At 38.8% G+C, this 22,780-nt stretch overlaps 1 protein-coding gene across 4 annotated transcripts in view; it reads left to right on the forward strand.

Annotated features, from left to right (window-relative positions):
• Window positions 1–22,780, forward strand: part of PTK2 (protein tyrosine kinase 2) — a 188,866-nt gene that overhangs the window by 125,872 nt on the left and 40,214 nt on the right. For 3 of the 4 annotated variants that reach the window (XM_056482884.1, XM_056482885.1, XM_056482883.1), the window contains 4 exons: window positions 286–403; window positions 6,705–6,735; window positions 9,197–9,249; window positions 22,493–22,549. In XM_056482884.1, the coding sequence (XP_056338859.1) occupies window positions 286–403; window positions 6,705–6,735; window positions 9,197–9,249; window positions 22,493–22,549 (259 nt within the window). Of the gene's footprint in view, window positions 1–285; window positions 404–6,704; window positions 6,736–9,196; window positions 9,250–22,492; window positions 22,550–22,780 lie in introns of those variants that run through there. The other variant, XM_056482886.1, reaches the window with a different exon arrangement.

The following is a 22,780-nucleotide window of genomic DNA, read 5'->3' on the forward strand; positions in this document are numbered from 1 at the left end:
GTCATAGCAGTTGTATTCAACAGTGGTTTACACTTCATAAGCCCAAAGTAACACTACATTAGGTGGAGGGTTTTACCACCTGTGCTTTCAAACCTCCTGTTTGAAACTTGTTGCACAAAAGTTAAAGCCAGAATCTCTCTGGTGGTTCCCTGCTCACCCACATTCCTCTGTTTACGCTTTGCAGGCGTGTGTAAAGTTCTGATGCAATGACACAGCTGTTCCACTCAGTGTTTGCAACTACAATAACTCCTCTTTGTTGGTGCCTTGTTTTTTTCCCTTCTGTAGCCTCTGACAGTGACAGCACCATCCTTAACCATTGCAGAGAACATGGCTGACCTGATCGACGGCTACTGCCGGCTGGTCAACGGGGCCACGCAGTCCTTCATCATCAGGCCTCAGAAAGGTAAGGACCCTCCATCCTCTGAGCTCTCACAGGTAATTCTGCATCTGAATACAGGACACAAGGTAGCAGAAAAATCCTTGCTTGGAGGCTCTGTTCTTCCAGGGAGCAGCCATGAGAAACACTGATAGTAAATTGTCACTGCATCAAAAAGTGCTTAGTGGCTGATAATTAAGAACGATGTCAGTAATTACTTCTTTACACTAATTCCAAACCTAACTAGCAGAAGTGAAGGCACTCCTAACAAGATTGTGTTATCTTCTAACATGATTCCCAGTATACAACTGGAAATTCAGTTAGGTTGGTTAGGATGCATTTGGATAAGGTTCTGACTGGTGAAAATTTTTTAGTTTCTGCCTTTCTCCTAGATACTCAAATATCTCAATTTAAAAAATAAAAAATTGAGAGGTCTCATGAGTTTCTGTCATAAAGTAGAACTAAAGCAGAGATACCTTTTATGGTGTCTATCAGTTGTTTTTGTAGCATCTCACAAGTTGCAAGCTGTGAAACGAGGTTGCAGGTACACATCATTTTAGAGAGAAATTAATTAAATTTCATTAGAATTTTTTCCAGTTTCAGACAGCTTTAATTATTGAAAAACATGCAAGCAAAGCTGCTTAAGAATGAAATTTTCTTCTTTCATGTTCTTCTCATCTTTACCCACGGAAATTATTCCAACTTTCCTGCTTTCTAAAACAAAAAAACTATTTCCTTCTTCTGTGTTTGTAATACAGAAAAGTACACAAACTATCCCAGCATCTCTCCAATGTGAAATTGAGTCTCTTTCAGCCACGTTCTTGCTTTTTTCTGCCACAGTTTTCCCTGGGGTGATGTTGTCAATAAAATTCAGGTGTTTTCCAGGTCCATCTATAACATTCACTTGTGCTTGGCTCAAAAAAATCCCCAAACTTAAACTTGATCATTCAGTAATAAAAGAAATGTTATCTTAGGGTGTTAGATGTTTTGACAGCACATGGAAATTGTTCAAATTATTCTTAAATTTGCATGTTTTTTGTTATTTCTGACCCTTAGTGTGTGTGAGTGACCTTGAGCTCCAAAATAAGCAGCTTTTTTAGAGCCTGTGTGAATTCTTCAGCCTTACCTCCACACAGATGAAAATCTTCCCTCATCACAAACTCAGCTCTCCAAGCCAACCTGGTGCACAACTTGGTGATGATGAACCATTGGCCTCAGAATCAGACACTCAAAGGATAAGCTAGCATCAGAGATAATAATAGTTTATTGTTCTAAAAATAAAACAGGAATCACAATCCAAGATTTCCATGTGGCTAGACTAGTGTATGCCTGCAAGTGGAGGTTTTTGTTCCTCTTCTTTTCTGAGAAGTCATGGTTTGGGGTTTGCTACAATCCTTATTATTCACTCCCAAAACTTTCCTTCTAATGCCAATGAATTGGCTGTTTTCCATCCTGAACTGTTGTAGCCACAGTTGATCTTATAGAACTTTTTCATGTTCTACACATGACCTCTTCCTGGAGTTAATGAATAGCTCTGACTCTGTCTCTGCTTTTCCTTTAGGGGCACATGTGGACTTTGTCCAGTGCTTGCCACTTCCACACTGTTAGCGGTGCTTATCAAAATTGACCTGCTCTATTTGCAATTTTTCTTTCTAATTCCTATCTTGCTCTGACCTTACCAGCAGCTGTTATATCTTCTAGACTCACTGAGCTCTCTGATGGGCAATACCTCTGTTTTTCCTGTGCCCTGCACTGAGGTTTCTGGTAGGTGTGAGTACAGGATAAATCAGTGCATTTAATGCAGGGTGTTGATTAGTGTGCTATTCTTATAACACAGAACTTTAGCATGGAGCAAATGAGCAGTGACAGAACAGGAGCATCAGGTAGCACTTTGGGACCACTCCCCTTTATGCACACATGAAGAGAGCTCCTCTAGTTAAAATAAATTCTGGGTTTCTTTTGTCTGAGGTTTCTTTTTCTGAAGTTCATAGCAATGCCCAACATACTCATTAAACATTTCATATGAGAGCTGTCCCCATCATGATCTGCATTCTTAGATTCCCTCCCACAATGAGCTTTAATTGTGTATGACATATCAGAAACAAATCATGGAGCAGTTCTTGATCCCACAGATGTTTTATCAGCCTTTTGAGCTTTCCCATACTTTGTTGCAAATTTACATTTATTGCAAGTCTCTTCATAAATTGTCCTTCTTTATACTAACAGCCTGGTTTTGTGATATCTGTTGTGGTATCCATTCATTATCCAGTTCCTCTTAATTTGGGGAGAGCACTTGGTAATGTTTTAAGATGTGGACAGTATTTGGCATTTTTCCATTCAGTTTGTTTTATTTTTCATAAAGATTTTGTTGGGCATATCCCTTTAGACTAATATGGAAATGTGACACTTAATGTTTGTGTTTCCATTATCACACCTTTTACAGCCCAAGAGCACAAATGAAAAAATTCATAAAGAGTTGAACTGATTATCAGCTTTTAGGTTACTATAGGATGTTTATCACTCTCTACAGCCACTTGAGAGAAGGCTGTAGCCAGATAAGGATTGGTCTCTTCTCCCAGGTAACAAGTAGCAGGAAGGACATGAACAAACAGCCCAGGTTGCTCCAGAGCAGGTTTAAATTGGATGTTGGGAAAATTTCTTCTCCAAAAGGGTAGTTAAATATTGGAACAAGCTGCCCAGGGAAGTGTTCAAAAATACCAAATGTGAATAGTTTGTGAAGTTCTCCACTTAAGTGCTTTTTATTTTCACCCAGATTTACCCTGGGCATCATTTTCATTTTAATGGAATGGTAGCATGTCTTCCCATTCTTAGCATACTGTTACCTCTTTAGTTTGGCCCCTCACTGATTTTACTTTCACAATAATTTCACTCAGATGAAGACAATTTATATTCCTCCTGGCACCCCCAGCCTGGCTGGGACCACTGCAGCTGCCTGGGTTCTGCTTTGTCCAGTATGGAGCTCTGCTCAGAGTGGAAACACCTGGACAATCCAGTGAAACCCCAGTACAGCCATGCATATCCCATTTCTTTAAAAGAAAACAGAATTGGGCAAAAATGTTGTGGGTTTCAACTTGTGAAAAACAACATATGCCTTAACTGGGATGCTGTTGGTAAGAAATTTTGACTTCAGACCTGCAGGGGTACTAATGAATATTTGGTATTTTATTTGGGATATAAACTGTAAAAGGATGAGCATCAGCTTGGGCACCAGTTTGTATCCAGAGAGCACGTAGGCGTCTGCAAGATCAGGAGTTCCATGCAGATTCTTTTTTTCTTTAATTATATCCAGTGATAGAGGAGGCATAGAGTCACAGTAGAATCACAGAATAGTTCAGTTTTGCTGATACCTTTAAAAATCATCTGGTTCCAACCCCCTAGTTCTGCAACCCCTGTGCACCCCTGGTATGACTTAATAGTGTATGACGTTTTTTTAGTGCCTGGATACTTTTTGTGTTGGTTTTTTTTTTTTTTTTTTTTAATACATCTACTTGCTTTTCCAGCTTCCTCTGTCCATTTACAGCCCTGCACTTGACACATGTCTCCAGCACACAAGTGGGGTGTGTTGCCCCTGTAGCCAGTCCCTGCAGGCTCCAGACTGTGCCTTCCAGGCAGTTCTGGGTGCTCCTTCCTTCTTCCCAGGGCTGAGCCTGCCTTGTCCACATCTCCCAGCCCCATCAGCCCAGAGGATGAGGGTCCAGATATTTTGCTTTCATGTAAATGAGCACAAAGCCAGTTATGTCCTGTGGAATTCAGCAGGGGACAGTGAAAAGGGGGATGATCAGATGAATCAGTTTTGGGTGTGGTGGACCCATGGGTGCTGCTTGATTGATCTGAAAGCAAATACTCATTTAACTTGGGCCAGTCTCTGCTGTTTTCTGTCTATCCCTATCTTTTCCTCACAGTTTTCCAGACTGCTTCAATTCTTCTTACCTTTTCCTCACTTTCCCTTCAATCCCTTCACCTTTCCTTCTCTTCTTTTCTTGTTCTTCAAACTCATTGACTATTCTGTAAGACTGCTTCTGTTCACATTCTCCCTATCTCACAAAGGGCTGAGAAAGAATTTGCTATTACAATGGAATCAAGAGTTTGTTTTGTTATGATTTATTATGTTTTATTATGACCCCTGCTTTGCATTGATAGGAAGCTGTTCAGAAAATGGAATGGAGGCTTGAGGGAACAGAATGAGATTCTCTTCTTTAAGGAAATTTAATACCACAGTGGAAGTCAGATTCTCTCTATCTTCTTTAGATCCTCTTTGATAAGGTAGTATTTGACTTCAGCAGTTACCACCTGTGGTATTTCTCACTTTCTTAGGAGGTTGAAGGAGGGAAAATCAGATCTGATCTGAGCTCAGTACCTTGAACATATGAAGCATTGTGGCCCTGCAAGTATTATGAAATCATTCCTATCAAGTCTAATGAAATCATTCAGTGATCTTTCTGAAGTCCCCAAATATTCTGCTCTACAAAAAAGAGCCCTAGGGGAAATTAAAATTCCATCTTTAGAATGCAGTTTGAATACTATGCAATGGAGCTACATATTAAAGAACAAGGAGAATTATTTTGAATAGCTGCTTATTAATTGTGCATCCATTACCTTGATTTAAAAATACAGAATGATAAGGCTAACTGTGCAATTTAGTGAAGTTCCTTTAACACAAAGAAAGATTCTGTGTTCCACCAGTAACGTGTGGTTAATCAGCACCATGTAAGCCTTAAATCCATTGCCAAGTGTAAGAGCAGCATTGGAACAACCAGCAGTAGCAGCATAAATTGGTGTAAACTAGAACCCAGGATGATTTCACAACTAATGCTGACAGGTTGTAAGTGTCATGTAAAATTAAGGTTCTTTTGAGTATTCTTTACAGCCCTGGGAGGTCTGAATAGCAGTGGGCAGGACTGTTGTGCCTGTTCCTTCAAGCTTGATGACTTCTGCCTAGTTTCATCCAGGTTGAACCTCTAGTACCCATTACATTCTCTTCTTTGGGTACCTGTCCATCAGTCTTTTACTGCCAGGCTGCACCTCCACACCATTGGTCTCATATTTATTGCTCCACACTATCTCTGAGGATCCTTGCCTTTTGTTTCCTTCCCAAAAGATATCATTTACCCTAACATATCACAGTACCTTTATCTCCCACCTGCATATATAATCTTACTGTCCTTGCTCTGCCTCCCAGTTCCAGGTGCTTGCTCTTGTCACCTTGCTGAGCTGCTCCAGGGCTTTGAAATTGCAGCTTCTGGTTTCCCTTCTTTTCTGCAACTTCAACACCCCCCGTCAGACAGATCAAAACAGACTGATGGTGCTGAGCCAAACAATGCTTTTCTACCTGTAGACAGCAGAAAAAAGAACCAAAATGGTGTAGTTTGCAATGTTGAGTGTGGCTTTTGGGTACTGGGTATTTCTCTGCTCTGTCCCTTAATACACAGAGGTGAGACTGTTTACACCAATAATTCCTGGAAATTTTGGCATGGGGGAAAAACAAATGAGAATTGACATTATTTTGTTCAACAGTGTACATCACCATTTTCTGCAAGTGCAGCCATTTCTCTCAGGTCACTTTATCAGAGCTACATTGATTTAGAGAGTGAAACACACTTTATTACCCATCTTCCCTCCTTCCCTGCATACTCCAATCTACTGAAAAGGTGTTTTGCTAAAGGATTAGTAACTCCCCCACAGGAATACCAAGGGTTTCATCAAATCCAGTAGGCAAAAAACCCCTTGAATATGTACATCCAAGCTCTTATGCACATTACCATTTTCAAAGAAAGACTGGCAAGGATTTGAATATAGTGTACAAAAAGCAGATTTACTCTCTGGCACAAAACATTATTATTGTATAGTCTCAAGCCAGTGTGAAATCAATATGATAATATGTGCTTTAATGATTTATTTCAGTTGTCTTACTTGGAAATCCAAGTTGGATTCAATTGTTTTATTTATATGTTAGCACTTAGGACATCTTGGAGATAAAAGAAAAGCATTTCTTACCAGAGAGATGAGATAGTGTCACACCTTCTGCAAGTGATTTATTGGAGTTATTTGTTAAGAATAAAAAAGAGCTTTTATATTCTGTGTACGTTGTTTCCTCAGATGAGAGTTTGCCTAAAGGTCTGTGTGAGTGGGTAGAAGGAGTTGTTGATATGCTGCTCTTTATATATGTATAGAACATTCTTTTGAGTCACCTCAGTTTCCCTGAGAGATTGTGATGATTACTGTTTCAGACATGTCTGTATTTCACTTTGAGAGAGGTTATTTGAAAACCTGAAAAAGCTTTAATCCTCTTTTCTTCTTGTTTACACAGAAGGTGAAAGAGCTTTACCATCAATACCAAAGTAAGTTTTGTGCTTTCTTTTCTTATATATTAAAAAGGAATGTTTTGAAAAATAGTGATGCTTTTGGAATTTCTTGCACTTGCCTAATTTTTATTGTTGCTTCTGGATTCCAGGACAAATAGCAGGTAGGGCACTAAAAGCTCACCGTAGTATTAAACTACAAAGATACCAAAGAGAATCTGAGAACAAAAGTGCATAATGCATCCATCATATTTGACAATAACAAAAGCAGATGTTTTGGAAAAGACTTGACTGGGATTCAGGCTGTTTCTCTTGAATCCATGAGTAAATATGATTCTAGGAGTGATGTTAACAATTTGTGAATTGTGGTTTCAATCTGTGAGTCAGTCTGTGGTCTCCTGTTTCCTAATTGTCCCCTTTTTGGCTTATGTGAAATAAAGAAAACACTTTTTACTTCTATCATAAATCTGTCACATTACCTTTTCTTAATAAAACTTCCTTAATGGAGCCAGTTGAGATCTACACAGTGTAATAAAGAATAGCAGTTATTAATTTAAATACTAATTTTGCATAGTAAATACCTCTTTATTGTTTTAAATATAGAAAATCTATTGTCCGGTAATAATTGTGGATGCCAGGAAAACACTGATCCTATGTCAGGCAAACAGAGATGCATTTTTTTCCCCTGGTTGGTTTTATGGTGATACTTTATTAAAGATGCCCTGAGACAAGTTACCTGCATCTAATAATTCTTACAAAGTGTGCTAAGATACCTCTCTGCATTTTTCTTCTTCCCAAACTTTAAGTTAAATAATAAATTTCTGATTTAGCTCTGATTTAGACTATTCCTTATGTTCTTGGAGTTGGTGGTCTCTAATGCAGGCAAGCCTTGAATTCTTCCTGATGGTTCTCTGCTCCCCTGGTGTCAGTGCCTGGGTCTCCATCCTCTCTGGAGGTTGTCATGGTTGTCCCACCTTTCCATGGGCAATTCCTTGTGGCCTTCTAAACTTCAGTCTTTAAAGCAAGACACTTTTTGGTTTTTTGGGGTATTTTTCCCTTTGTTTGTAACCTGACTGTTCTCAGTGGCCACATCCAGACCCAGTCCAGAGTCAGCAGTGTCCTCCTTGAGCTGTACCAGGCAGTCCTGTCCAGTAGCACTACTGAAAGATCCAGTGATATTTAGTGGTTGATGGTGTTTTACCTCCTCCTTTTTATTTTGGAACACAGGCTGTGCCTGCTTTGACCCAATCATCTCATTCTGTTTCTTCCTTTATTTCTGGAAGGTGTCCCGAACTATTTTTATTACTTTCTTAACTACTAGATGGAGCATAGAATACAATTTGTTCCTGAATTAGTGATTACACACAGGTTCTGCTGCAGCCCTCACTACCAGGCAGCTTTCTCACACTGTAGAATTTAAAATTCAGGGTAGAGAAGTTGAGGCTGGAAGCAGTAAAATCAGTAAAGTTAGTGTGCACTCGTGAAATAGGAACATTTCTAAAATTTCTTTTTACTTAAATAGACACAAATGAGAAACACTGAATAACATTGTATTTACATAAAGCTTAACTCTTTTTTGTTTGTAAGGATTTCTGGGATAAAATAATGTTTGAAGGGAAACCTTCTCATTTTTGGGGCATTTTACCAAAAGTAAATTTGTACACTTGAGTCTGTTTAACAAGGGCACCACATGTGTTCCAAGTCTGGCAGCAGAGCTTTTATCAAATGCACAAAGTTGCCAGCCAACAGCATCTTGCATCTGGGAAGATTTACCTTTGCCAGCTGAAATTCCTGATTTCTGAAGGCAGGAAGTGCAGTGGTTTCTTGACCATTAAAATTGTGGTTACATATGTAAGTGGTGAAAAGTTGGGAATTTGTTAGAATTTCTGATCCTTATGAATGTTTATATGTAACATAACATATACATAATGTATACATAACATATTGAACATCTATATGTGATGAGCAGTACATTTATACATAATGAACAATATATAACGCATACATAATGAATATTTATATGTAATGGGCAATACATTTATACATGATGAATATATAATGTATACTTAACAGTGAACACTTATAAATAACTGCATTTAAATGTGATTGGTTTTCTATATTTGACATGTAAATTAATTCAAAATACTACAGGATAAGTCTTTTTACAGGCAGGAAATCAATTCATACTCAATTTCCAACAGATCACACAGAAAGTATGAGCACAGCCCGGTTACACACATCTTAAAAGTGTGCATAGTTTAGGTTTGGTGTTTTCCTTCAAGTTCACCAGGTTTCTGTGAATGGTTGTGCTCATTAAAACCCTTCTGGCTCCCCCAGATGGGATGAAGTGGTAGATTCCTGTCTGACTTCTCTCCCCCTGCTCATGCTGTGGCTGGGGAGGTGGCTCAGCCCTGCTAATTACAGTAGGTGCCTTTGGGGTGAATTGCCAGTGTTTGTGAAGAATGTACAGCATTCAGCGCTTCCAACTTCTGTTTTCCAGGCTGGCCAACAATGAGAAGCAAGGAGTGAGGTCTCACACAGTCTCTGTGTCAGGTAAGGCTCATCCAAACCAGCAGCTGAGTTTATTTCTGGAGCTGGCAGATGTGCAGGCAGCTTTTCCACTCACTGCTGAGTGCCCCAGACTGGAGCTGTGCTGCCTTCGTAGAGCAGTTTCTAAAGAGAAACTTCTGTGCAACAGCCACATCTGTCCAGTCACTTCAAAGCCAGGCTGCTTGCCAGAATTTGCACTAAACTTTGTGATGAAGTACAGTGTCGTCAGTGAGAACTGAAATTACCTGTGTATGTGTTAATTGTGAGGGAGCAGCTTTGAAAAGGGAAAATAGGCAATTAAATATTAATCATTGCTTTACAGAAAGGAGAAACTTAATAGCTGTTTTTCTGTAGCTGTTTAGATAAAAGCATTTAATTTTTGCTATTGAAAATGACAAGTTAATTGAAGGATGGGTGTGTGAGGTAACACATGTTGTTTCTATTCTTTATAGGTTTCTAAGAATTCTCTAAGTTAACATGGAATTTTAAAAGTTTTTATGCTTAAGAGAGAATATGTTCCTTTTACAGAATCTCAAATAATTTTGAAGGATTGTTTCATAGTATCTTAGTAGAAAATGTATTTCTAAATCAGTATGCCTAATATTTATTAAGGGAGTTTTGATGCATAAATGTATTTAAATTACAATCTGTTCCAGTAGGTTTCTGGTACTTGGTGACAAACTTGAGGAACCAATACTGTGACTCAGTGGATTTCCCACTCCTGACTTAGAGGGAGGTTCAGCCCCACTTTAGCATTTATGTGAGTGTTAGTGGCAAATACTCAGAACCCCAACATATTTCATACAGTAAGGGGGAAAGATAAATAGACATTTGATTAATTTCCTACTTCTCAGATTCCTATCCCCACCCTTACCCACTTCTAAAAGATGTTTGAGATTCACTGCTTGACACAGGAAGCCCAAATAGACACTGCAAGAAACCAGGTGAGAAGATCTGAGTTAAAGTGAGGATAAAGCTGCAGGGGGGTAGTAGAGCTTTACCAGTTACTGTGGCCTCTCAGAGTCAAATAGCAGCTCTTATTCCTTCAGTGCCTGGCAAGCAAGCATGGTAGAACAGGTAGATAAGCATGAAGCATGGTCAGCATGTTCTCTCTTAATTCTTACCTGTGTGGCTCACTTTAGCTGTTAAAAAAGTTGAAATTTCTGAAGTGATTAGTGCTGTGCTTTTTAATTATTCCACTCACCCTCAAAAAGGCTAATCTTCAGAATGAAAAAAGCTGTCTGCAGCCTCAAATTTCCACTCCTTCAGTTTTTCTGAGAATGCCAATAATACTTTTAATAATAAAATCAATAATAAATGCTGACTTCGTGATCCTTTCTTGCTGTCATTCTGACTTTGCAAATTTGGGTATCTGCTGAAGTTCTTTGGTGCTTCAGAGCACAAACTCTTATTTTTTAAAGTAGCATTTTGAAATTAGTGTAGGAAGTTAGTTGTAATACCTTCAGCTCTGGCACTGTGGGCATCACATGAAGGATGGGGGGGAAATAAGAGCATTGCTGTAGCAGTGCTGGAGCTGAGCTGGTTGTTCAGGTACACTGAGCTGCAAAGCTGGCTCCTGTGAGCAGTGCAATAAAATTAAACCAGAAAATATCACCTTCATTCTCCCAATACCAAAACCTTAAAAAAATTAGGCATTATTATTGTATTGTAGGAATGATTTATGTCTTTCCACAATAAAACATTTGTGCTTGATGCTTGTTTTTATACCATGTCACAAACCACTAGAATGCTGACATAATGCTGGAGTGGTTTAAGCCAGTGCATTTAATATTCAGTCTCAAGGGTTTGTTCTCCTTGTAATATAATGACACAGAACACACAAGTATGTTTTTTGTTGTGTTTTTTCCCCCAAAGTTATTTGAAATGCACTGAGTATGTCATTGTATTAAATTTAAACCAGAGGCAGATTGCTGAGATGAACCCACATGACAGGGGTTATTCTCAGGAGCTGATTTCTGTAAGAATCTCTTGAATCCCCAGAGGAATCATTTTGCTCTAAATGAAGTGATACTTGATGTAGATGTGGAGAAGTGTCACTCCTGTTGTCAGATGGAACAAGGGAGGCAGCAGCTGAGCACAATGCTCAGCTCAGCCCAGTTCCAGGTCAGCAGAGCCTGGCAGCAGCCAGGGCTGTGGGGCTGCTGCTGTGGGGTGCAGAACAGGAACTTTTCTCTGCTGACATTGCAGTGGCTCAGAGCCAAAGGTTTCAGATAAGATGAGCTTTTGTAGCTCAATGACATCTGTAACTGCTCCACACCTTTGGTGGTTTAAATCATAAATTAACTCTGCTGTTTGATTTCACTGACACTGCTCCCCTTTGTTTAGACCTCTCTTGATGCTAAAGATAAATAGCAAAAATCTAAAGCAGAGATTCAGTAAAAAAAATCAGAAGTCAGATATATTAATAGTATTAAATACTTAGTTCAAAAGGGAAGTTTCACAGTGAGTTCCAAAACTGGGATAAACCAGAAATATCCAAACCCAGTTTGAAATATGATTTGGTGGTTTGAAAGTTCTGGTATTTGTCTGAAGCTTTGCAGGTTTTAAAAGGAACCTGTTAATGAAAGACACTTTTGTCTTTTTGGAATATTTATTAACATACTTTGGAATATTTCTGGTCTAGTGAAGTGAAAACTTGGTCTTTTCCAAGTGCTCCAATGTTCCAAAGGACACAAAGATAGAAGGTTTGTAAATACTTCTGATTTTTTTTTTTCTTCTCCTCTAAAAAAGGCCTTTTGAAACAAGTGAGGGATGAAGTTGGTTTCAGGAATCCAAAGCAGCAAATTGCTGGATCTGTGAGTCTGTGTCACTGAACCAGATTTCACCATACATCTCTTGCTGCTTCGGTTTCCTCTGGTGTTGTCTGCCTTGATTCCTCAAATTCTCTGTTCCTTGCAGTGGACACTATCTTTGTGTGCAGCTAAAATGCCTGCCAGATTCCCCTCCTTTTTAAAAGCATAGTAATTTTATGCCTCAACACATTTGTGTAAGATTGTAAGTAACTGTGAATAAGCTAAATTAAATGAGTTGGATTTTAGATTTCTTTGGTAACCGTCTGATGTTTTGGCTGAAGTTGCTGTGATTCACCAGAAACAATGAGTGTTTTAGCTAATAGGTAATTGCTGCTTTTAGCTCCTTCTCCCTCTGCATCTACATTAAAAAAGAGTTCTTTGCACTTAGCCAAGAGTGTACACTCAGGAAATGATATGGCTAAATTATTTGCTCTGTGCATAGTATATCAAATGTGTAAGAAGCAGCACACCAGTTAGCTCTAATTTTATTGACTACATTTCCACTGTTTGGCTTGGAGACACCTTATTGAAACTCTCTGCTGTAGTCTAAAGGAACTTACTTTGGCCAGCAGTTTGTTTTTAAATAGCAAACATTAGCCTTGGTAAGTGATCTTATATTTCCAGATACACATATTTCCAAAAATAATAACTTACCTGGTCAATTATATATTACAGAAAGTTTTTCATAAAATGAAATCAGTACAGCAGTTGCTGCTTGCTCCCTTTTTAACATGAATTCCTTCTGACACAGAGTTCTTTGGTTTCTTCTGCCCCTTCCTTGCTTGTGTAAATATGACTAAGAAGAATAAATATGCTTTTGCATCCCTTGGCTAATCTCTATGCCTCCTTTGCCCTGGAGAATTCATTAATTTTTTAAAATCCTAGCTCAAATGCTACTTTCCATGCAGTGCCACAGAATATGACATTTCAGGCCTGTGTGTTCCAGTGAGCACTGAACAGACAGAGTATTGAACAAGTGTTGGCAAGTTCTTGGCAGTGCTGGGTTAATGGTTGGGCTTGATGATCTTAAGGGTCTTTTTCAACCTAAAGGCTCCTGTGATTTCAAGCAGTCCCTCCTGGCATTTGGATATTCAGGTACTCTTGTAAAATGATGTTTTTGTGGGGAGGGAGCTGTGAGTGGGAAGATGACAAGAAGGGAGAGAGGAGACGTCCTGCAGTAGCCAGCACAAGGGATGTATCTGAAGGGGATTTTAGGATGTCCCACAGGGTTGGTCTTCTTAAAGCAGGTGCTGGTTTTGCAGCTTTAATATGAGCTTAGTTGGTGAAGGAAATTAAAAGGTCTCTGAAACAGTCCTGGTTTCAGCTGATAATGCAGAGTGCTCAAGGCACCTGAGTAACAAACCCCAGGACACAAACATTTAAGAGGGAAATAATAAGTATATTAAAGAGAAGTATGGTTTGTTATCCTGTTCCCAGCTGGTGCAGCTGCTGTCAGTAGCACAAGCAGCATTTTAAACTCAAAGGGGTGCAGCTCTAGGTGCATCATGAAATGATGGCAGGAGTTTCTAATAATTCTGGTTGTGCCATTACCTCTCTATCCCATGGTTTAGATTTATTCAGTAACATGCCCTGTGGAAGATCTGACCTCTTGGAGCAAATATCTATATAGGAAATGAAGGATTTTAGTATCCTGAAAGAGGGGGTTTCTCAGCAAGTTTGCAGGTTCTGCTTTAAAATAAAAAATGTATAACGTAACATTGTTAGACTTTAATCACTGTGATTAACTCCTGGTCATGGCAGTGAAATGGGAGTTCTTCTCCAAGGTGCTGCTGAGGAGCAGATCCTGTTTGAGGGAGCTGCCAGTTTAGTCATGCCATTCAGCTGAAATTTCAGTTTGAATGGAAAAAAACCCCAGATTTGAAGGAGGTAAGCCTGATTTAAGTGAGATTTTATAATGAAGGAAAAAAAAACCTCTATGGTGTAGTTTGTAAGTAAAAGAGGCTTTCAGGAGGTTTCCTATAGAGCAGAAGCCAAATGTGAAAACAAGCAGGAGAGGAAAAAAAATAATAAATCTATTCACCTGATGTCAGTGTTACTTCAAAGTGCTCTGAATGAAGGAGATGTTGGTGTGTGAAAGGGCTTGTCTGTCCTGAGTTCAGGCTGATCACCAGCTATGCTGTGAACAGGATGGAAAGACAAATTGAATTTTATGGAATCACTTCTGCTTGCAGAGCACAGTGCAGGCTCTGTGTCGTGATTCCTGTGCTCTGCATGAATCTCTGCCCTCTCTGAAAGAGTTTCTTGTGTAGGACTTGTATTTCTTAGCTTGTTTTGAGTTGGGGAAGAAGGTGGCTTTTGCTTGAGGTTGAAAAATTGGCAGTTTTTTAATGTCCATTTTGTCAAGACACTCCAAAAAGAGAAAGCTGAGAAGTGTAAGTAAATTTTTAGATGAAAAATTGTATCTGGAGCACTTAGGACTGTGTCACAGCTCAGCTGTGTTGTACTCCACAGCTCACTTCTGAAAAGAAAGACTAAGAGTCTTGCCATAAATTATGTAGTTATAAATTCAACTGAAGTAATTATTAAGTAATTTGAGGAATATAAAGACTTTGTTAGAGCTGTAGCTCTGCCATATGGTCACAGCACTGGGAGACATTCAAGCTTAAAGCTTACTGCAGATTAATTTTACAAACCTTGAGCAAGTCATTAGTCCCCAGGTTCATGGAGGAGGGAGTTGCTTCTTAACTCACCCAGCTATTTCACTGATTAATAAGATAATATAGTTGAAAATGCCCTTAATGCTAATAAATTGCAGTATTTGAGATTCCCATCACAGTTGAATAGACTGGTGCTGTTATCTTTTCCTGTTTTAGCCTGACTGGCTAAAAGGCTTCTTTTCTTGCATAAAAGACCAGAATGAATTGTGGTGACAGTCTAAAGACATTTCTTCCATATCAGTGTCATGGAAGTTCCTGCATTGATTCCATCAGCCTTTGGTGCTGTTTAAGGAGTTTTTGCTCTCCTGTGCTCCTCCTTTGTGAGCTTCTAATTGGATTTGAGCAGACACTTCTGCTGTGCAAATAGTAACAGTGTGGTATGACTGGAGAAATATTCCATGCAGGTTTGGGGGTTTGTTGTTTATATAGAAACATATTTGGTGTGGCAGCCCCATAGTGTTCATTTGAGTTCAAAAGCTCAAAAATCAATAGATTTATTTTCTCAACAGGATTTTTTTTTTCAAGGTTTTTCCTCAGACCGGTTCAAGAATGTACAACCAAAGTAGAATGGGATATTGTCAGGTTCAGCCTTCCAGTATTTGCTATCTGCTCATACAAGAAGCTCCACTAGTAACTGCCCTGTAGAAAAAAGAGCAGTAAAAGCCTGGTCTCTTTCTTTCTAATATAGTTATTGCCTAACAAGTAATTTTTTTCCTTATTTTTGCCTTTTTTTATCTTTTTCCACAATAATTTTAATGAATACTGAGTAGAGGGACTAAGTAAATAAAGAAGTCCCATGCAGTTTCCAGCAGCATTCTTAAGCACCAGTGATATCCTGGCTGGAAGCTGCTTTGGAGTGCTGGAAATGCTTCAAAGTTGTATTCATTTCATTAAGGAAGGTATTCTCTAGACTCATGGGAAAGTGTTAGAACTTCTGTTTTTTAAAATTTAAAATCAACTCATGAGAATGAACTTCCTTTTGTAGCTAGACTTGCAGATGTGATAAGTTTAAGACAAAGCATCTTCCATTTAGCATGGCAGAACAGTTGAACAAACTCTAGACAGAAAATTTTTTTAAAAAGTGTAATGCAAGGGAAGAGTTGGACCTCAGGGCATCAGGGTATGCAGATGGGGAATTAAAAACACCTTTACCTTTGCAATGTGCCTTCATTTGAAATAGGTTTGGTCACGTGTCAGCAGCTTCTGCCACTCACCTGTCAGTGTGAGGGTGAGCAGCATTTCAGCACTTCAGGTTTAAATTAGCTCTGTATCCTGAGCAGGCAGGTCAGGAGTTGAAGCATCCCTTCCCTTTTAGATGGCTTGTGTTGCCTGCAGTGACTCTATACCTCTTCTTCTGTTTCAGTAGTGTTGGGTTCCCTCATTCTCATGTCAACACCTTTTCAGTAGTCACTTAAACCAGCTGCAGTATTTTTTCCTTTTCTTTCATAGTATGTCTGAAGCTTTTTTAAATGTTATCTGAGGTTTTTGCTAGAATGATAGTGCTGAAAATTGTCTGTCATGTTAGGAAGAGAACGTGATGTTAGGAAGAGAAGTTCCTTGGGAGTATCAAGGGGAAGAACTCAGAGTGTTCCCCTTTAGATTGTCTTAAACCAAGATAAATGGAAATACTGATACACTGACTTAGTCAAGAATTTTACCCTCTCCTTGCACCTCTTTTAGTTTATGGCATTGAATCTGATTGCTATTCTCTCTTTCTCTCTGATATGTGCATTTTCCCACTAGATTAATGCTTCCTGTTTGCTCAGTCACCCTTCCTGCACTCCTCCTACCACTGACTGTCCCAGTAGCTGCTGCTGTGGGACTGGGCTTCTCTTCTAACCCCTTTTGTTCCCAGCCTGTGTAACTCCAGGTGGCTGGACCTCACTCATGAGTTTTGGCTGTAAAGAGCAGCAAGATGAGGGTTTTTTATTTAATTGGCTTTTTTAACCACTTCTCACATTTCCTTGGAGAGAGGAAAAAGGGGAAAACAGAGAAGAGCAAACAGGTAACAAGAGAAATAAAGCAGGTATCCTCAGGTGCTGAGTGTCATCTTGTGTCCTTCTCACCTTGTGTGACTTCTTTGTATTTTTTCCTACTCCAGAATTTCCCTTGTCATGATAAGCGCTCCTGATAAGCACTTTGCTAAAAAATGCAGTGAGGTGACTGGGAAAGGGGGCAGTGAGGCTGCCATGGGCTGTTCACCCAGAGATCCTTGCAGAGCTGGAGTATCCATTGGCAAGGCAGGTCTGCACTGGGGATGAGACTGGTGGCAGATTTGAGATCATAAAATCTGTCAATGCTGTATTTCAGGAGGTAGGGAAACCATGTTTTCCCTTGTTCTGTGTAACCCTGCTATGTGAAATACTTCTTTGGTGTTGTTTTAAGGGTTCAGAGAGTCAATACATATGTGTTTAAGTCTGGTGACTGCCACTTAAGCTGGAGTATAGCTGTCACACAAGTCTGACACAGAGCTTATATGGCAAACTTGGAAAAGCAGGTTGCACTTCTGTGATAGACAATGTTCTTTGTGTTGTTAATGAATGGTGTACATAGCTGGCATGATCTGACTTTTTAATGGGTTCTATTCCTACTACTAAGAACTGAAATATGAATTACTGTAGAAAGGAATTTGAAGGAAAATACCAAGAATGCTTTAGACTTTCAGAGACATTTGTATTTTTGTTTGGATATATGGAATTGTAATGTAAATCTTTACTTTTATGTTCATTCATTGTAGATGTTCTCTTCAGTCTCTTTTCTTTTATTTCCAAATAATTTGTTTCTGTTTTTTTTTTCTCTTTCCTTTTCTTGCCTCTTTGTAAAGGAGTCAATCACTGTCAGCATAAAGTAAAGAAAGCTAGACGCTTTCTGCCTTTCGTCTTCTGTGCCCATGAGTCGCCGCCCAAGGGTACTGCTCTGCTCTTTGTCTAGGCTGCCTTATTAACCCCAAAGCTGAATATACTAACTCAGTTACTGTTTGTAAACTACTTTAGCCTCAGGTAAACAGAGTTCCAAGAATAATTTCATTATGTTTTCCTCCTGTTGAATTGGATTTTCTTGCAGCATCACCAGCTTGCTGGTCCCCGTTTTTATGGGGAACATGTTTTTGAGCATCATATGCTACAATGACAAACATACTAAATTATTTTATTTATATAGTTATGCAGCCCTTGTCTGCCTTCTTATTTTTTTTTTCTTTTTGTAAATATATTTTGACTTCATTCTTGGACCCCTGAACACAGCATGCTATGGATGAAACAGAATAGCAACAATAAGCATCAGCTGAGATCACTTTGAATTAAACACGGACTACAGCGATGCTTTTGGCTGCATACTGGTCCAGCACTGATTTGGACCAGTTTGGCTTTATTAGGGGTAAGAAGAATTTCCTGTTATCTATAAAAACTGTCTAAAATATTTGCCTTAGCTTGTGCTATGGGGTTTGATGTGCAGTAGGGCTGCTGCAGTACACGTGGAGTCCGGTTGTTTGTGTGAAATCTTCCCTGTAGAGTTGCTCTCTTTGCCACTCGTTTAAATTTCAGCTTTGTACAAGTGCACAATGCTCTGTGTCCTTAAAACTTAGATGGTTTCCATTTCTCAGTCATGTCCTGGTGATAGCTCAGGAACACATTTCTTCTGGAGAGGTCAATACCAACTCTGCTTGTCCAAAGTCCTCAGTGTATGTGCAGAGTCGAGGCGACTCGTTTGGCTGTAGGAGAACTGCTTTAAAGTATTGAATAAACCTAGAAATTGACTTTTCTTAACAATGCATTAAAAGAACTAGTTCCAGTTCCAAATTTAGTTTTTGTGTACCTTTCTGTTTGAAAAACATTAACTCTGTTTCATCATAAAAGCTTCTTAGAGCGTATCTCTGTCCCTTGGGTTTTAGGTGAGAAGTCTTAAATTCTGCTGCTTTTCTGGTTTTTCTTGAGTCAGGTATATAAGATAACTACAGTCTGAATACTTTTGGATTACTCATGAATTTAATAGTATATTTTCCCCTCCCCCTTCTCTGTCCCCCTCTCTCTCCCCCTCTTTTTTCTCTCTCCTTGCATGCCACCTGGATCTGCAGATGAAATTAGTGGGGACGGTAATATGTTTTCTAGTCTGTGTTACTAACGTGCAATATACAACTCTTATCTCCATATACCACTTAATGCACATTTCAGTAATACATTTTATGCAGCTTTCAGTGTTGAAAAGTGGTCTGCTTTGGGTGTTAGCTGATAAATTCTGTACTTTACAGGCTGTGCAACTAATGCTTTCTGCTAAACTGGGATTGGAAAAGGAAAAATTCTATTTCAAACGCCCAGGGATGTGGTGGTGCATGTGTTTGCAATGAGACTTGTGGCATGATGCTAAGAAGGTTTAGAGATTTACAAGTGTCCAGTTTGATTGAAATGGCTACATCATCATTAATTTGGTCAGTGGGTGAGATCAATGGATGTAACACCTGAGAAATGAGTCTACTGAGTAATGCTTTAAAGACATCAAAGTGCTGCTTGCATTAAAAGAAGCTGTACAAGATTAATGCAGATTGAATACATGAATATTAACCAGGTTTCAGCTATTCAAACTAATAAAGTTAGATTTTAATGTTTGGGGTTTCCTTTTAAAAACTTCAGAAGTTACTACAAAATACTTAACTTCTGCAGATTCTTTAAGTCTCTTTTCCTCTGAAAAGAAGCTGGGTTTAGTTTTTTAAAAGAGATTTTTAGCTATTTTTCTAATTTTTAGCTATTTTTCATCCATCTGATGTTGCGAAAGAATCAAACTGCTGCTACTGATAGCATATGTATCTTTATTCTTCTAAGTAGGAGGCACTAAAAGGGCATAAAAGCAATATGCAAAGGAGGGTGATAAGAGGAAATAGAGATCACGTCTTGTGACCTTCCTTTCAGTAAAATGTGAAGGGGTGTATTAACTTTTCATCTCCTTTCCTTTAGATACAAGCTAAAGATAATACCACACAATTTTCTTTCTTTTCTTAAACATCAAAAGAACATTTTTTCTGTCATAAATTCAAAAATTACATTTCAGATATTACCCCTGCATAGCTTTTTATTGAAACTTACCTTCTTTTGTAAATGACAAGCTCTGATAAATGGGAAAAATGATGAAAAAGGGAAGTTCAGACGTGTGCTAAGGTCATGGATTAGCTATTATGGATTTAATACCCTGGGATGTTTCTCCCTACAGTTTCATAAATGCATTCAGATTTAGTAAAGCTCAAATTGGCTCATTCATGTGTGTGACCACCACTACTTTTTCCTGAAAGCAACTTGTTCATTTTGCCATCTCCAGGTGATGGTGCTGGGTTTAAAAAGTGCAGGAGGGCAACATGATGAGCCCTGTTATTAAGTCTGATTTTTTCTGGATTTTCCAAAGACATCTGGAATCTCTGAATGTGTTCAGCTCTTGAGAGTGCTGTAACACATTCTCCTTTGTGGAGCAGCCTGTAGAGCCCTGCCCAGCTCAGATTTGCTTCAGGCTCCATGTAGGTGCTGGAATATGTCTTAGCAGACACAGTTCTGGGAGATTTGGTGATAGTCTCAGTCTGTGATTAATACTCAAGCTCCTCTGTGAGGGAGGGCAGTTCTCTTTGTTCCAGACCACTTTGAGCCCAGCAGTGTTGATGCCTTGACTGACTTTTCCTCTTAACTCCCAGAAACAATGCCAGACATACATAGGGTTTGTTTGTTTTTTTTATATTCCTCTCCAGAGTGTTAAATGTGGAAAAAGAAATATTTTTGTAGTTAGTTGTGTACATCTAATATATTTGGATTGATGATGAAGACACTTCTAGTTTCATGATGGTTTTGGGCAATGTATCAAAGCCATGTAAAGTGCTCTGTGCTGTTCTGAGAATGCTTTTAGTATGAATTAACTCATTAATTTAAAATAGAGAGATGAACAAGCCCTGCCATTGATCACATTCTGAAAGCACTATTCTGTAAGCTAGTGTGACAAGTGTTTGAGGCTTTTAAGTGGCACCAGTTTGGTTTCCAAATTTTAAAACATTTTTGTTAAATATGCTTACAATATTTTTCATCCAGTCCATTTTCTGACATAGGTTAAGAACTTTCTGATATCTTCAACAAAATCCTGTCACAATATTAGAAGTAAACAGAGTGATTATCTCCATCATGTTTGGGATCTTTTTTTAAAGCTTGTTTTTAAAATCAAACTGGGGCTTATTTTTACAAAAACATTAGTTTATAATGTAGGGAAGAAAATAAAACATCAAGAAAGAGATAAGTGCTTTTGGAGTGTTCTGCCTGTTCAGAATTGTGCACTCTCTTTGTAATTTATTGCATTTTCATTAGGTGACTATGCTTTGCTATGTCCCAAATAGAAATTGCCTAGCAAAATTTAAAATTGCATAGAATTTCCCAGTTCTGTTTTTACAACACCTGGCATATTCCTACAGGAGTTAAAAAGAAAAAACAGCTTTAATTTTATTTAAGTAGTAAGAAACTAGGATCATAAAATTAATCTTACTCCCTGAAGTGTGTTGAACTTCAAAGGTTATAGGCAGCCTGTGTTTCCTGATGGTTGAATATTCAGGTTGCCTGAAAACTGAGTCTCTTGCTTATCTATGTGTGCAGTATTGATGAGCCTTGCTCTGGTTTCAGGGCTGGGTTGAGCTGAGGGACCATCCCATCCTTCTTCCCACTCACTGTGCCTTTGTCCCAGCCCAAGCCATTGCTCTAGAAGTGATGCCAGGGAGCTGTAGGGGTGTATCCATATGCTCCAGGGCAGATGGGGGAAAAGGGGGAGGAGATCATGACTTCCAGAGGCTTTCCAGTGAAATCAACCACAAAAACTACACAGTGAGTTTGGAAATTACTCATTTTTGAGAACCTCTCTCTGTGTTTAAAGTTGGTGAGTAGAATTTGACAGCCTTGAAGTAAAAAAATGAACCCACTGTTGTGGACTGGCTTTAAAACTCCTGGAGGAATTGATGTGACCTTTAGGAAATGACCTACACACACTGGAAGTTCTTTAGTGCAAAGGAAGGACTTTCTGATATGACTTGACACCATTTAAGCCATTTTGAGAACAAATGATATAAAAGTTGCAAGTTTTAAACAGAGGAAGAAGTGCACTGTCATTTTTCTGAAGATTTCGGGAAGTCATTTCCAAAACCTGTCCCTGAAATCTCGAGTCTTGGCTGCAAAACTAGTGGTGAATTTCTACTAGACAAGGAAAATTGTGATAAAAATGGGGAAGAGAGTGTGGCTTGAAAGGTCATTGTGCTCTAGAATATTCTGTGGTAGATAACTCACCTGGCCACACTGACAGTAGGGGGAAGCTGCCCTGGAACATCATTGGTGTCTTCTGCCTGTTTGACATAAAAAATAACAAACTGTTATTCACACTTTATTGCAGGTAATGCAATTAAACTCATTCATAATTTTTTCTCTTTACAAATGGAATTTGCTGTTAAAAAAGATTTTAAATCAACAGTTTAGATGGGTCCCAATTGCAAAACTCGAACCTTTTTGAATACAAAGGTATCTTCATTTTTTTTCTTTGTTGAGTGCACCTATGTGATGTAATGCAGTTGGCACTGAGGTCATTATCATACCATGAATTATGCATGAGCAAGCTTTAGTCATGCTGTATTCAATGTGACCTGGCAATGCTGAACTTGGGGTTTGGGGCATCTCAGACTTGATACATTGGAGATGTTGTTCTGGAGAATTGTTTTCATCTGCTTTTCCCGAAACTCTTCAATTCCTCCCTTTGCAGAGACTGATGACTATGCAGAGATTATAGATGAAGAAGACACTTATACAATGCCCTCAAGTAAGTGCTGTGGTTAACTTGGGAACTTTCCTCTCCAAAAGCTTCCTTGGTTTAGCAGGGACTGAAATATTTCAGTCTTATTTAATAAATGTGCAAAGAAAATGTTCTGGTTTCCTGCTATCTGTGATTTCACAGTGAAATTCTTTTTTTTTGTCTCAAAATGGGGATTTTTTTTTTATTGTGATGCTGAACATAACACTTAAAGATTGGATAAGATCTCTGTGATGAGGG

This window comes from Oenanthe melanoleuca, chromosome 2, assembly GCF_029582105.1.
Source record: "Oenanthe melanoleuca isolate GR-GAL-2019-014 chromosome 2, OMel1.0, whole genome shotgun sequence".
NCBI lineage: Eukaryota > Metazoa > Chordata > Aves > Passeriformes > Muscicapidae > Oenanthe > Oenanthe melanoleuca.